Raw genomic sequence first — 13,584 nt, forward strand, 5'->3', positions numbered from 1 at the left:
CGGCGGGCGACGGTGACTGGCAGACGGCTGGTGACAGCAAGGGGAGGCTACAGACAAGTGGACAGCTAGTATTGCCCTGGTGATGTATCTGTGGGCTTTGAGTTTGGGACTGCACCGCAGAGGGTACACCCTGTAACTGTGTGTGTGTGGAAAAGTGCCAAGAGCCCCAGCAAGAGACTGGGTTCTACTGCATATGGGGATGGTATCTGGGTAAAAGGGGTTTTGTCTCTTCTGTGCTGAGATATACTGCATCTGTCGCTGTAACCTTGGGGTAGGTTACGGTCATTAAACAAGCCATTTCTATCTCAGACTCTGTGCTTGAGATGGGGGGAGAACCGCCTTACAGGCACCCAGCACGGGGGTGAAATTGTCCCAGGCCACTGGGTGGGGGCTCGAGCCGGTTGATTGTATCCTTGATAGGAAAACCCCACAAGAGTTGAACCCAGCCCTTCTGGCAGGCATCTGGCGTTAACAGAAGGGTTACACTCCTTATGCACTTAAGGAAGAATAACAGGTCCATAGATCAAGTACCCAGATACAGCATTTGAAAAAATCAGTGTTCTAATAAAAAAAAAAAAAAACAAGCTCTTTCCACTTCTATAGATTTCTTAGTTTTGCCTTTTATTCCCAAATAATCCTTGACTTTGTTATTTTACTTCCTGGTGATGGGGAGACCTATAATGTGTTACCTCCAATTTAAAATCAAGAGGTACAATTATGACATTATACTTGCCCACATGCAGGACCTGTTTATTTTACAGTAAGTACTGGAGGCTTCCAAATAAGAGATTTTCAAAAGCACTTAAAAGAAGTTATATTTGCTAATTTCACTGAAATGCAGTAAACCTGAGATCCTAACTCAGAGACCTCTGAGATGTCCCAGTGCCGGCTGTGCTGCCACTAACCTCCCGGCACACAGAGCAGCCCTTAAGAAGCAGTGCCTCAGGGGTAACTGATTTTTCTGCAAGAAACAAGTTACAGTCAACATCAGCATGGAATTCCAAGTTATATTTAACATCAGCCAGGACATCAGGATGCAAGTACAGAAAATTGATACCTCTTAATCATTTGTTACACCAGGTTTGTAGATGGACTCATTTGATAGGTCTGTATTTTTATCCATGTTTTAGAAATTAGGAGCTCTGTATTACATGAGGCCTTACAGCAAATTCACTCCTGCTTTTCCATACGCCTACAAATGTAAGAAATCATAAGCTCTGGACTGCCCCACCCTACCCATTATAAAGACCATAAAAAGTTCTCAGAAGGGCTCTTTTCCCTATCCCATGCTATGTATGGTCTCTGCAATGCACACACTTACTTTTGCTGGGTTCTTTCAGAGAGCCTTGAAGCCTCAGCAGCTGCTTTCCTTGCTTCAAATTCTTCCCTTTTCAGAACCTCACCACTTCCCCGGAATCCCAGCTCCACCAGCTGGCGAGCCATCTCCTCATTCTGAAGGAACAAGGAAGATTCAGCTGTTTCCACAAAAACAATAGTTTAACCACCAACAAAAAATCCTCAAGCCAAGAAAGGTGGTTTTACTTCAAAAATTAGAGGTCTACAAAATGAGACTAAGATCAGTTTTGAAACATCATCTCAGATTAGCATCCATCTCATCTATCGGTGGTTTTTCATTTCATCCCCTTATGTGTATACCATCCTCATTGTGACTATGTGATAGCTCCATCAAGCAGAACAGGAAATAAACTCTTCTGATAGGTAAATAAAGATTTTTGGTAGCAGCTCATCAATTTCTACAGTACCACGGCCTCCTTGAAAGCTTTGGGGAAAGACATTCCATGTGGAGAGAACTATTTACACATCCTACTTTCAGCTGCTGCTACTTAAGTATCTCTAGAGTGGCTAGTCAAGGGATTCAGGGAAATGGCAATGAGTTCTGTCCTCTGAACATATGGAAATTTCAGGCTCTTCAGCCACTTGGAAGGGGATGAAGAATTCAGACAGCAGTCCAGGGTCTCTGTACAACATCCTGGGCTCCATATTCCAACACAGCTACAAAACACTACATAGCTGGATACCCAAAATTTCAGCTAGGAGTTGTTTATAGCTGTATAAAGAAGAGCTGACTTGCAGATGTGATCACACACCGCTTGGGGGTGATTTACATTCAGAAAGAGGATTATGCAAGACCAGTGGCTGTTCACTGGCTCTTTCATCTCCATTTCTAGCTTCCCAGGACTGCAGTGCCACTATGGAGGAGTACTCATAAAATTGAGGCTAAGGGTCAGAATGAAGCACATCTGCTCTTCCATCGCTGCAGGTGTGTCCCTAACTTGGGGCATTTTGCTGCTCTCTTTTCTGCAGAGCTCACAGCCCGTAAGCTCATAGGTCATTTACTCATAAGGTCTAGAAGGGAAAAAGCTGTGAGGAAAGTAATAGCATATGCAATCTGAGTGTGCAGTCCTTACACATTCAGAATTTCATTTAGAGCTGTAGGTCAGACCCAGTGAGCACATACTTTCGTAAATCACACCAGTCACCATCCACATCTGCTTCAGTATGCGCGCCCCACGTGAGCCTTTCAACAAATGACAAAAGTAAACAAATGCTTCCACCTAGTGGTGAGAGACCAGAGCAAGCCATCAGCGTACAGGTTTTTAACTAGACATACAGTAATTAGGATACTTCCCTGTGTTCTGCAGTGCCTAGCAGAGGAAATTAAACAGATGAGGGAAGTAAAATACAGAGCTGGAATCTCCCACTGAAGTTAGTGGTGCTCCTCAGGGTCTGAACCACTGCTTCTTAAGGGCCATGCTCTATATCAGGAGGCTAGTGGCAGCACAGCCAGTGCTCTGAACTTCCTGCCAGGGGGTAGGAGAGCTTGGGATACGGAGCACAGGGGCATACAGTCCATAATGATGTCTCAGTGGTTCACCGGGGTAGGATTTCCTTTGGACTCTTGGGCTGGATATGTAGGTAGACCTCTGTCCCGTCAAAGCTTTGCTCATCCAGCCCCCTGAGGGAACAGGTCCTGATTCTCATTGGCGGCACTGAGTTCTGTATGTTTCTCATCCTGCTGCTGTTTTTTAATGTTGCAGTGGAAGGATGACACGCACAGCAATGGATGAGTGACTATACATGTGTCGGCTGAAACACCCTCACCCGGCAACATCCCTGGTATGGCAGGATCACAGCTGTTGCTGGACCAGAGAATGCCCTGAAGAGAGAGCTCCAGCTGCATGGCTGCAGTGCAATCCTGCTGGTGGCAGCCCTGGGGCAGGGAGCCAGGTCAGAGAGTCCCTCTGTGGGGAGCCCACCGATAAGCCCGCCTAGGACAGGGAGCCCAGGCCAATAGGGAGCCCCAGAGACCCTCAACAAGGAACCGCCCGGGGAATCTGGCTGGAGCGTGGACCCCACCAGGAGCCCCGCGGCCTGAACCCCCGGCAGCCTCGCAGCAGCAAAGAACCTGGCTGGGGCAGGGGAGTTTGGCAGCCCTGCGGTGGGGAGCCAGGTGGGGCATGGAGCTCACCAGCAGCCCCATGGAAGAAGAGAGCCCAGCCAGGGCAGGGGAGCCCCACAGAGGGGAGCCAGGCCAAGGAGTCCAGTTGGGGTAAGGGAGCCCCATGGAAGAAAGCCAGCTCAGCAAGCCTGGCACAGCATGGACCCTGCCGGTAGCCCTGCAGCAGCAGGGAACCTGGCAAGGGTGGGGTAGCCCGGCAGCCCTGGGGCAGGCAGCTGGCTGGGGCATGGACACCAACAGCTGCCCTGTGGCAGTGGAGAGCCAAGCCAGGGTGGGGGAGCCAGACTGGGGAGTCTGGCTGGGGCAGGGAGCCCTGCAGGCAGCCCCACTGTGAAGAGCTGACTTGCGGAGACCCGCAGCTGGGAGTCCTGTAGAGACCCCGGCTGGCAGCTCCACAGCAGGGAGACCGGCAGGAGTGAAGACCCCCTCTCCCCTGAGCTGCCTGGGGGCAGCGAGCTGGTGACAGCCAGTAAGGGAGTCCAGTCAGCAGACTAGCGGCTCTCCCTCAGGCAGCCAAGAGCCTGACTAGCCCTGGTATGGCAAATTCCCTCATTCAGGACCACTCAGGTCCCAAGCGTGCTGAACAAGGGAAGTACAACGTATTAAAATTATGAAACCCAAAGAAGCTTGAAGGGCCTCAAATACTTCAGACCCTACGTCTGCATAAAGCACAAACAAAAACTCTCTTTGGCTACATCTACACTACAGTGATCGGTCAACAGAAGCTACTGTCAGAAGAGATCTTCTGACAAAACTTCCGTTAACAGATCATATGTACACAAAAGAGCAGATCGAAAAAGTGATCATCTGTCAACAGAGGGCCCCCCTGAGAACATCTACACAGCTTTTTTGTTGACAGAAACTGTCAACAAAGGCATTATTCCTCATTGCAGAGAGGCAGCGCACTGTTGGCGGAAGTGCCAAGTTTTGTCAACAGACTGTCAACAAAACACATTTTGTGTGTAGCCGCTGTTTTGTAACCCCCGTTTTGTCAGCAAAACTCTCTAGCGTAGACGTAGCCTACGGGAAGCCAGTAAATAATGTTTTAATATAGAGCCAGCAAATCCTCTGACAGCTTATCACTCAAGGACTGAGTTTCTGGTTTTTGAAGCTCTGTAAATTTTGACATCTCCACGTTCTGAAATATCAGACTAGTAAGAATCAAGAACCATGATTCAATTGCTGCTTTTTGGGCTTTGTGTAATACACACTGAGTTTCTACTGATTGACCTGCCCTTTTCCATGATATCTTTTATCATACCAATACAGGTCAACATGGGTTCAGCACACCAGCAGCTTAAGTTTTCAGAAGGTCTGTCATTTTCTTTCCTCAGCTACAGAACTTCACTGCGCCATTGCCTGCAAGCAGACCAGCCACTTCTGGGTTTGTCTCTTTATTTAAACAGCTAACTCAGAAATTTAATGTGCTCTAGTTTAGACATTTAAGACATCCGCTACACAGGAAAGCGACCCAACCACTTAAGAAGCGTTGATGAGTTCAGCTCTAGGAAGGAGGCAGCCGTTGCGGGATGAGGCATATCCCTGTGAATGGACACCTATTAAACCCTTCCTGGCAAACTGTGAAGGGTAATACTGTATTTGTCCTCCATCCTATTCAGCTTTTCAGAGATCAAGAAATGCTGCCAGGTTTCACACACATTTCAGATGCTAACTGTGCATCAGCAGCTCTCTACCAAAATACTAGAAGCAATGGAGAATGAAGGCCTAACTCACTTTGGCCCTGGAGAGGGTGACTTCCTTTGTGGCATGGCATGGCAGGCCTGCTGCACTCTTAAGTTCCCTTCTTACAAATACATACTCAGGCCTAGGAACTGAGAACAAGACACCTCTTTTGTGGAGTTTCAGTTATTAACTCCTTTAAAATAGCACAACCAACCCCCATTCTTGCCCATTGACCCATCAACTCCAAACCTTCTTGTGGCCAGGGGGCCAATGACAACTGGCATTTTCTCCCAAATTCAGGAATCTCCAGCCCTCCTCCCAAATATGGATTACCACAGGAAAAAAAAATTCACCCACCTGAGATAAAGAAGCCATAGCTTTCCTTCTCAGGCTGGGTTATGCTTCAGGCTAGCCAAAGCCCTCAATCAATTTCTCCCCAGGCAGCCCCTTTTCACTTATTCCTTTCACCTATCAACATGGGAAGGCAAAAAGGACTGAAATCCTCGTCATCCTACAACTCCTGCATTTTGAGAGCTTGTCTCTCTAGAACCCCAGTGTCCAATATGTTTGCCACTCACCACACATGGCACATAGGACAATGCATTGTGGCAAATATGGTGGTGACCAACCCATGGCTCTCGAATCGCACACGGCTCTAGGAGCCTTTAAATATGGCTCCTCCTGAGAGCGGCACATGGGGAGTTCCATGAGCCTGCTCCACACATGCACCTGCCGCTTGGTGGGAGAAGTGCATGGCAGTCCCAGCAGCGGCTCTGGTGAGTCGCCAGCATTGAATTAGACTGGGGGTGCTGCGGGGACTGGGGGTGCCTGGCCCTGGAGAAGCAGGAGGGCATTTATTTAGATAATTATTTATTTAATAACATACCGAATAGGGAAAGACGACAATCACAAGTATGGCGATCTTTGATTTCCTGTTGGACGCTGCTGATCTAGGAGTACCTCTGCTACTAAGCTCTTGTAACCTTGTAGTAGCTGTCAATGTCTAGATGGCTGGGCGGAGCTAATTGCTCACATGGTGTTCAGAATGGACTTGTTCTCCTTAGAGGAGCCTGTAATGGGTAGGCGAGGCCTTGACTCCACTTAAAGAAGCCAGGGTATATCATCCAACACCAGAAGCATTATACAGCAACAAATGGATGCTTGTCTACTGTTGAAAACAGAGATGAATCTGTGACAATTCAAGCCTAAATCGTTCTGCATATGCACTGCACAAGACAAGATCTACTGCACATGAGCCGGCAGAAGCTGGAGGAAGTCACACTGCAGCAGCTGTCTGCCTGCCCAGCTCCCCCAGCTGGCGGAGCCACGTGGGCAGATAGCCATGGCAGAGTGGCTTCTCCCGGGCTTCCCCCAGCTGGGAGAGCCAAGTCTGGAGCAGGGAGCTACTCCTTTCAATTTGCACTTAGCTCGCGTTAACGCAAGTTAAGCGCAAATCAAAATCGCATTTATCAGAGATTTACTGTATTTCAATAAGACATTATAGCGCTCACCAAAATACGTACCCCAGTTTAAAAAAAACACATTTAAACCAGGGCTGATGAAGCTATGTGAATGAGGGCGTTTTCCTTTAAACAGAGTAATGAAAAACCTGCTACAGTAAATTCTTCCCAATCTGGCATCCGGAACTCTCAAATAACCGGCATTTTAACCATAAGTCAATTTTAGTTACATATCCCATAACTACAGTACAGTGAAAGTAAATACAAATAAATACAGCAAATACAGTACAAGTTGACGGTGTATACTACTACTGTTGGCAAACAAAGTACTCGGCATACATTGTTTGTTTCTTAATACCTAACCTTGTTTTTCTTCACTGTTATGCATTGCTAAGTATACCTCTCTATCATCCAGAATATTTGAATATCCGGCAGTCTCCCAGTCCCACAGCTGCAGATATGAAAGAGTTTACTGTATGTCAATATTTTTGCCTAACACCACAAACTTTTGCAGACATAGCTATGCCACCACGAGTTTGGCATGTGCAAATGCCCCTAGTATAGATGCAGCTTATACTCACAAAACTGTGCTTTTCCTGGTATAGCTTCTCAGAGGGAAAGATGGGAGTAAGCTACCCACCCAAATGTACTCAGAGAGAGACAGAAATAAGGTATCTCACCAAAAGAACACTGTCCACATTACAGGGTACCTGTCAGTTACACCCATGCTACCAGTGCTTTGCCAGCACAGTATGCTCCTACACTAGCAAACAGTAACAGAGTGGTAGACAGGTTAGTTTGTACTTTAACAAAACAAAACAGCAGTCACATAGCACTTTAAAGACTAACAAAAGCATTTATTTATTACTTATTTATTCAGATCAGATCTGAAGAAGTGGGTCTGTCCCACGAAAGCTCATCACCTAATAAATTACTTTTGTTAGTCTTTAAAGTGCTACATGACTGCTGTTTTGTTTTCTTATACTGGCAAAGTATGACTGGTGTTGTCCTTGCCAAAGAGTCTCCCAGTGTGATAAGTATCAGAGAGGTAGCCGTGTTATTCTGAAGCTTCAAGAACAACAAGAAGTCTTGTGGCACCTTACAGACTAACAGATATTTTGGAGCATAAGCTTTCGTGGGCAAAGACCCACTTCATCAGATGCGCCAAAATATCTGTTAAAGTGCCACAAGACTTCTTGTTGTTCTCCTGGTATGACAGGCACCCTAAAATGATGGCGAGTTTTCTCTATACGCTGAGCACTTGGGTGAACACTCAGGAGAGAGTCAAATGCCGCCCAGCTGATTAGCAGAGTGCATAGAGCACTCCCGGCCAGCAGCATGTTTCTACGGGTGATGCACCTACATGCCAATATGCCACATGCCTTGGTGCACATAACAAAATGTATTCCACATGAGGATGGAAAAAATTAGAGGAAATATTGGTGACAAATCACAGTATGAGTGTACAAGCTGCCAAAACCTATTTCACCAAAACATCATTCTATCACTGAGACTGGCAATCAAAGACAACAATTTTCCATTCCTACCGTGCTGCACATAGGATTGGGGCTACACAAATTTTACCACTTAATGCTTAGTAACATTTATGTGACAGCACAGCCTGGCTTCCTTTCCTGCTCATGGTGTCAGAAAATAACTACTTAGAAGAACAAGAAACACAATCAGTAGTAGTACATGTAACTTCCTCATAATGACTTTGGAAAGTTTTATTAAACTGCAAAATAAAGAGCCGCATAGCTGGGATTTAAAGAGGCTTAACTCTTCCTTTTCCTTACTGCTCTGGAAGCATTCTGATATTTTCCATGCCAACATTAATAAACTTGCTCACCTTTTATAACAAAGAAAGACGGACATGAGTGTCAATGACAAATCAAATACTGAAAATACTGAGGAAAGAACTAAGGATTTCACAAAAGCTCTGCTAATGGCAAGATCACAAATAGTGAATTCAAGGAAGTGACTGAAACACGATAGCTCTAGTAACTTGAAAAAATGGTTTGCTTTTTTCTACCAAATAGCTCCTCAGAAAGCATTACAGTCCTTCTCTACAGGAGGACTTAACTTTTAATGATCAAGGAAACGTAGTTTGATTTTGTGTTTCCCTAAAACAGAAGTGTAACCTATCAGCTCTGTGTGCTTGTGGAAACAGGGGGACATACCCAGGCTGTCTGACTCATGAGAGACACCTACACCCCACATCTGCTTGAACTAAAACTGATCAGAAGAAAGACTTGCACAAAACAGTGAAAAGGTGTGAGAAGATACACCTGAGCCCCTCTGGACAAAGGTGAGAGGATTAAGTCAACTCCCCTAGCTTCATCTGCATCAAAGATGAAACAGGGAGGCATCTCTACAGGTTGCACCTCTTAAAACCAGCACTCTCTGGTCTGGCAACATCACTGGTCTGGCAGGACTACAGATGGTCTTGGACCAGAGAGCCCAGGAGCGTAAGGGTGGGATGGCAGCTGAGGCCAGGGGTAATAGCAGCCAAGATGGGGACAGCACTGGGCCCCACAGCAGCCCCAAAGAGGGCAGACCTGGAACTTTGCCACAGTCCTGGGGCGGCAGTTTGGGATCAAGGCTGGAGCCACAGCCATGTGGAAGCAGCATGCGGATGGGGCTGGAGCAGGAGGCCCACTGCAGTCCTGCAGCTGCAGTGCAGGGCCAGGGCTGCAGTTCCAGGGAGCATGGGGACAGAGAACGTTGCAGACCTGCAACTGTCCCCTAGGGTGCAGGGCCAGGGTGTGGTTGCCAGTGGCAGGAGACCTCTCCTGGTCCAGCAAATTCTCTTGTTCAGGACCAGTCAGGTCCAGACCATGCTGGCCAAGGGAAACACAACCCTTATTACCATACAGAATGAAGAACAGAGACCCAAAGCCAGACACACCGCACTGAACTCTGGAACCACAAAAAGCAGGGTAGCACTGCATGATGGGGAATCTCTGCTCCGGATGCAAATGAACCTTCACGTGCACACCCTCAACTCAGGAGTTCTCAGCCTAAAAGTAATGATATTCAAAATACAAAAGCTGCCTAACTGCTCTGTGAGCTCTCTTGAAGGAAGACTGTTCCTAGCCAGGAATGATCAAATATTGTCTAGCCTGAACAAAACAACTTAGAGATACTCTCTGGAGCCATCCATTTACCCAACAAACAAATACAGGGGGCTCCCTGCAACCATTGTTGTTTCCCTACAAAGGTCCCCACCCACGCTCCAATAGGTGCTCTGGTACCTGGTTCCAAAATGTGCATCAGTTCCATTGTGATTTCATCTTCTCCCGACTGACAGTGCAGGGCTCTGCCTGTCTCCAGCACACTGGATTCCCAGCTACCACCATCGCCCAGGCACCCCAATCAATGTAAGCTTCATGGAGTGGCAATAACCCAGCTCTTGCTCCCTGGGTACAGCCCTCTAACCCTGACCGGTGTGATCAGTTAGTTTTCTAAACAGAACTTTTGTAATCAAAGCTAGATGTAACGTTATAACTCTTTCCTTTGTTTGGTTCCCATCGTGTGGGTATTACTTGGCAATAAATAACTTTTATGATTAAGCTGGTTGCTTCCCCCAACCCTCACACACATACACTATGGGTATATTTGGCATCCCCATTTGCTCTGTGGCAACTCTCCTCATACATGGGCAGCGCTCAAAAGTCCTGTGGGATTGTAACATGAAATGCGGATATGGACATGAAGACTCTGGGGTACAGGAGGGTGGAAGTGCTGTTCAACCCAACCTACTGAGTCCAAGTGCTGCTTGGCCCAGCCTACCAAGTCCAGCCAGGGCCATTTAAGGAGTCAGCTTGGGAGTGCTGATTAGCTCAGTGCTCTCAGACATGCACTGGTGATATCTTTGTGCATGTGCAGCTGATTCTAAGGCTGGAAGAACCCAGTCCTGGGACACCTAGTCCTGTGGAGAGCTCCATTGCTAGGGAGCTTGCATAAGGGAGAAGTAGAGCTCCATATGAGAGCACAAGTGACACAAACGGTAGGTTGGTAGAACTGCCAAAACACACCTCCCCAGAAGAAGAACCCTAATAAATGAGCAGAGCCCAAAGTAACAAGCAAATCTGGTAACAGAAGACAAACATGAATCACCCTTGGGATGAATTCTCAAAGCAAATATGCCATTAAACAACAATAAAGGCAAAACAGTCCAGTCAAAAGGTCCCTCATGTCCTTTCTACTTCATATCTCAGTTAAAGGTTTGTTATTTCTACCAGAGAAGAGCCACTGGGTAGATGTATTAATTTTGCAATGCAGCTATTTTTGACAACTGATGTCCCAGTGGCACTCTTAACTCTCTGTAGCAGCAGAATGTGTCTTATTTCTAGCACAATTCACTGCTCCGCAGCTGTCATTTCTTGTTCGTTCTCCCATCTGCTCTTCCATTTGGTTTCCCAGGCCACTTTCTCCCAGTCCTTGATTCTAATATGAAGTCATTTCTTTCCATCTTACGCAACTCTCACAAGCTCACAGGTTCTGATTTGGTTCCTGGCTAGAGTTGCCAGATTTTAGCAAAACTTACATGAGACATGCAGTCCCGGCTGCAGGATCCTCAACATGACTGCCTGTCCCACATAAATTTTCCAAAACTGGGGAAGATCATGGGGCCCTGTGGCTGGGAACTGGCTGGGGCACAGCACCCCGCTGGCAGCACCAGCCACAGGCTCATCTGCCAGGCAGGGGGAAGGGAGCGGTGAAGGGACTCCATAGCCCCATGAGATCACCAGCTGGAAGCTGGGAACTCAGGAGCAGGAGATACTGGCCAGGAGTGGGGGAATCCCACAGCTGGGAGCCAGCTGAGGTATGGGGATACTGGGGAAAAGGGGCTGTGGGTGGATGCTAGCAGGAAGGGAGGCACTGGGGAGTTGTGCAGGATACTAGGGAGAAGGAGGCACTGGGGGAAGGGGGCAGCTGGCAGGGGGATGCTGGGGAAAGGCAGGCTGGGGGAAGGGGGCACTGGGGGAAGGCTGGCAGGCACTATACTGGAGTGAAGGGCGTTGCGGGGCTGCCCTGGGGAAAGGGGCTGGTGGGGTGCTGGGGGAGGGGGGCTGCGGTTTCTAGGAGTGGGGGTGCTGCGAGGGCTGGGATGAGGGGCATTGCGGCGGCTGCCCCGGGGGGGGGCGGCGCTGAGGGAAGACTAGCAGCCGCGGGGGGGGGGGGGAGGTGGGCGGGACTGAGGCGTCGCAGGGCGGGGGCGGGGCGGAGGGGTCCCCCGGCCCGCGCCCGGCTCGCCGCCCACCTCCAGGTAGAAGAGGTCCTGCGTGGTGATCTGCGAGTCCAGGTAATCGTCGTAGGTGTTGAACTGGGTGATGACGTGATCCAGGGCGGCCCCCACCTCGTCCGCGTCCCGCGCCGCCATCCGCGTCCCTGGCAACCTGGCCCCGCCCCCGCCAGCAAACCCCGCCCCCGGGCGGAGACTCCGCGTGGCCTTCCGCGGCCGGCGTGCGGCTGAGACTAGGGCAATGACCAGCCCAGAGAAATGGCTCGGGCCGAGCCTCGCCTGCATGGCAGAGCACTGGGGGGTGGGGCAGAAATGTGGGGGTGCACCCCTCCCCCACGCAGCTCTCGCTCCAGCCACCCCCTAGGGGTAGGGGGCGTTCGAGTGAGGGTGTGGGCTGTAGCAGGCAGTTTGGGGGCTGGGTGCAGGGTATGGGGGATGAGGGGGAACAGGTGGGGGATTTAAACGCAGGAGGGGTGGCGCTGTCGGGGGCTTGCGCACAGGCTCTGGGGGGAATACAGGTGGGGGCCTGGGGGTTGAGGCCCATATGGATCAATAGGGGCTGGGAGGCAGGACTCTTGGGTGCTATCACCCCTCTTCCCCCAGGGCGAGAGGTGGTAGTTCAGGCTCTGGGACAGAGTCTCGGGACTGGCTCAGGGGCAGGAAGTGGGGATCCTGGACACAGGCTCCAGGGGGGAGTTTAAGGGCTGGAGGGGAGGCAGCTTGGGGGCAGAGTGCACAAATGGGCTGCGTTTAGACTGCGGAGGACTGTCCGCAAAAGATACGTAAATTTCACACCACAGTTTGAGCAGGCGTTTCTGACGTTTGGCCCGTCGACACAGCCAAATGTCAGCAAAAGCCCTTAAGCTGGGACATCTCTTACAGCTTGTGGCACGTAGTGTACCATGGCTGTTGACAGAATGCGTCCACTTTTTTGACAGTGGTCACAGAAAAGCGGGTGCGCTGTTTGCACGTGGCAGAACTCTTAATTGCATATGTCTTTAGGCATCTGTGTATATACACATTGATCACTATTTTGGGTGGTCCTGTGAGTCCCCAGATTCAGCAAAAGTCACCCTCTTCCTTAAGGCCAGGGATGGGCAATAATATTTGATGGGGGGTTACTCCAAGATTTTGGTAAGTGGTCAAGGGCTGCACTATTTTTTTTTCCATAGAGGAGGTGCAGAGTCTGGGACAGGTTGGTTACAAAACGAAGCTTGGGTTAGGGACCTGGGCAGCAAGAGAGAGGGGTGCCTCAGAAGGAGTTTGGGTGACCTGGGGCAGGGCTTGGGAGGGGTATTGGTGCAGGAAAGGAATCTGGCCTGGGGGAAGGGCACAGGGTGTGTGCAGGGTTTGGAAGGGAGTTGGGACCTGGGGGTACAGAGAGCAGAGGATTTGGGTGGTGACCTGGGGAATGGATTGGCTGGGGTGACAGAAGCAGGCTGTGGCGAGAGTTGCTTACTTATGCTGTTCCTGGACAGCAGCCCTCTGCCGCAGGCTCCCTGTGGCTTTCTTTGCTCCAGATGCCAAGGGGAGGGGGAAGATTCATATGCCACTCCTACCCCGCCCCCAGCAAAATCTCTGCGTTCCTATTGGCCAGAAACCAGCCAATAGGAGTGATTTTTCCTAGGGGATAGTGATTGTGCCTCCCTTTTTCCCTAGTTGCCGGAGCAGAGAGCTGCATGAAGCAGGAATTTGCTTAAAGCACAGTGGGG

The 13,584-nt window shown here is 49.4% G+C and overlaps 1 protein-coding gene across 1 annotated transcript in view; it reads right to left on the bottom strand.

The window, feature by feature from the left end:
• The window catches only part of CFAP299 (cilia and flagella associated protein 299), a 416,193-nt gene extending 404,183 nt beyond the window's left edge, over window positions 1-12,010 (bottom strand). Inside the window, exons 1-2 of the mRNA XM_074993745.1 lie at window positions 11,891-12,010; window positions 1,322-1,452 (exon numbers count right to left, since the gene is read on the bottom strand). Of these exons, the coding sequence (XP_074849846.1) occupies window positions 1,322-1,452; window positions 11,891-12,010 (251 nt within the window). The remainder of the gene's footprint in view (window positions 1-1,321; window positions 1,453-11,890) is intronic.
• Window positions 12,011-13,584: the final 1,574 nt, after the last annotated feature.

Source organism: Carettochelys insculpta, chromosome 4 (genome assembly GCF_033958435.1).
Source record: "Carettochelys insculpta isolate YL-2023 chromosome 4, ASM3395843v1, whole genome shotgun sequence".
Classification (NCBI taxonomy): domain Eukaryota; kingdom Metazoa; phylum Chordata; order Testudines; family Carettochelyidae; genus Carettochelys; species Carettochelys insculpta.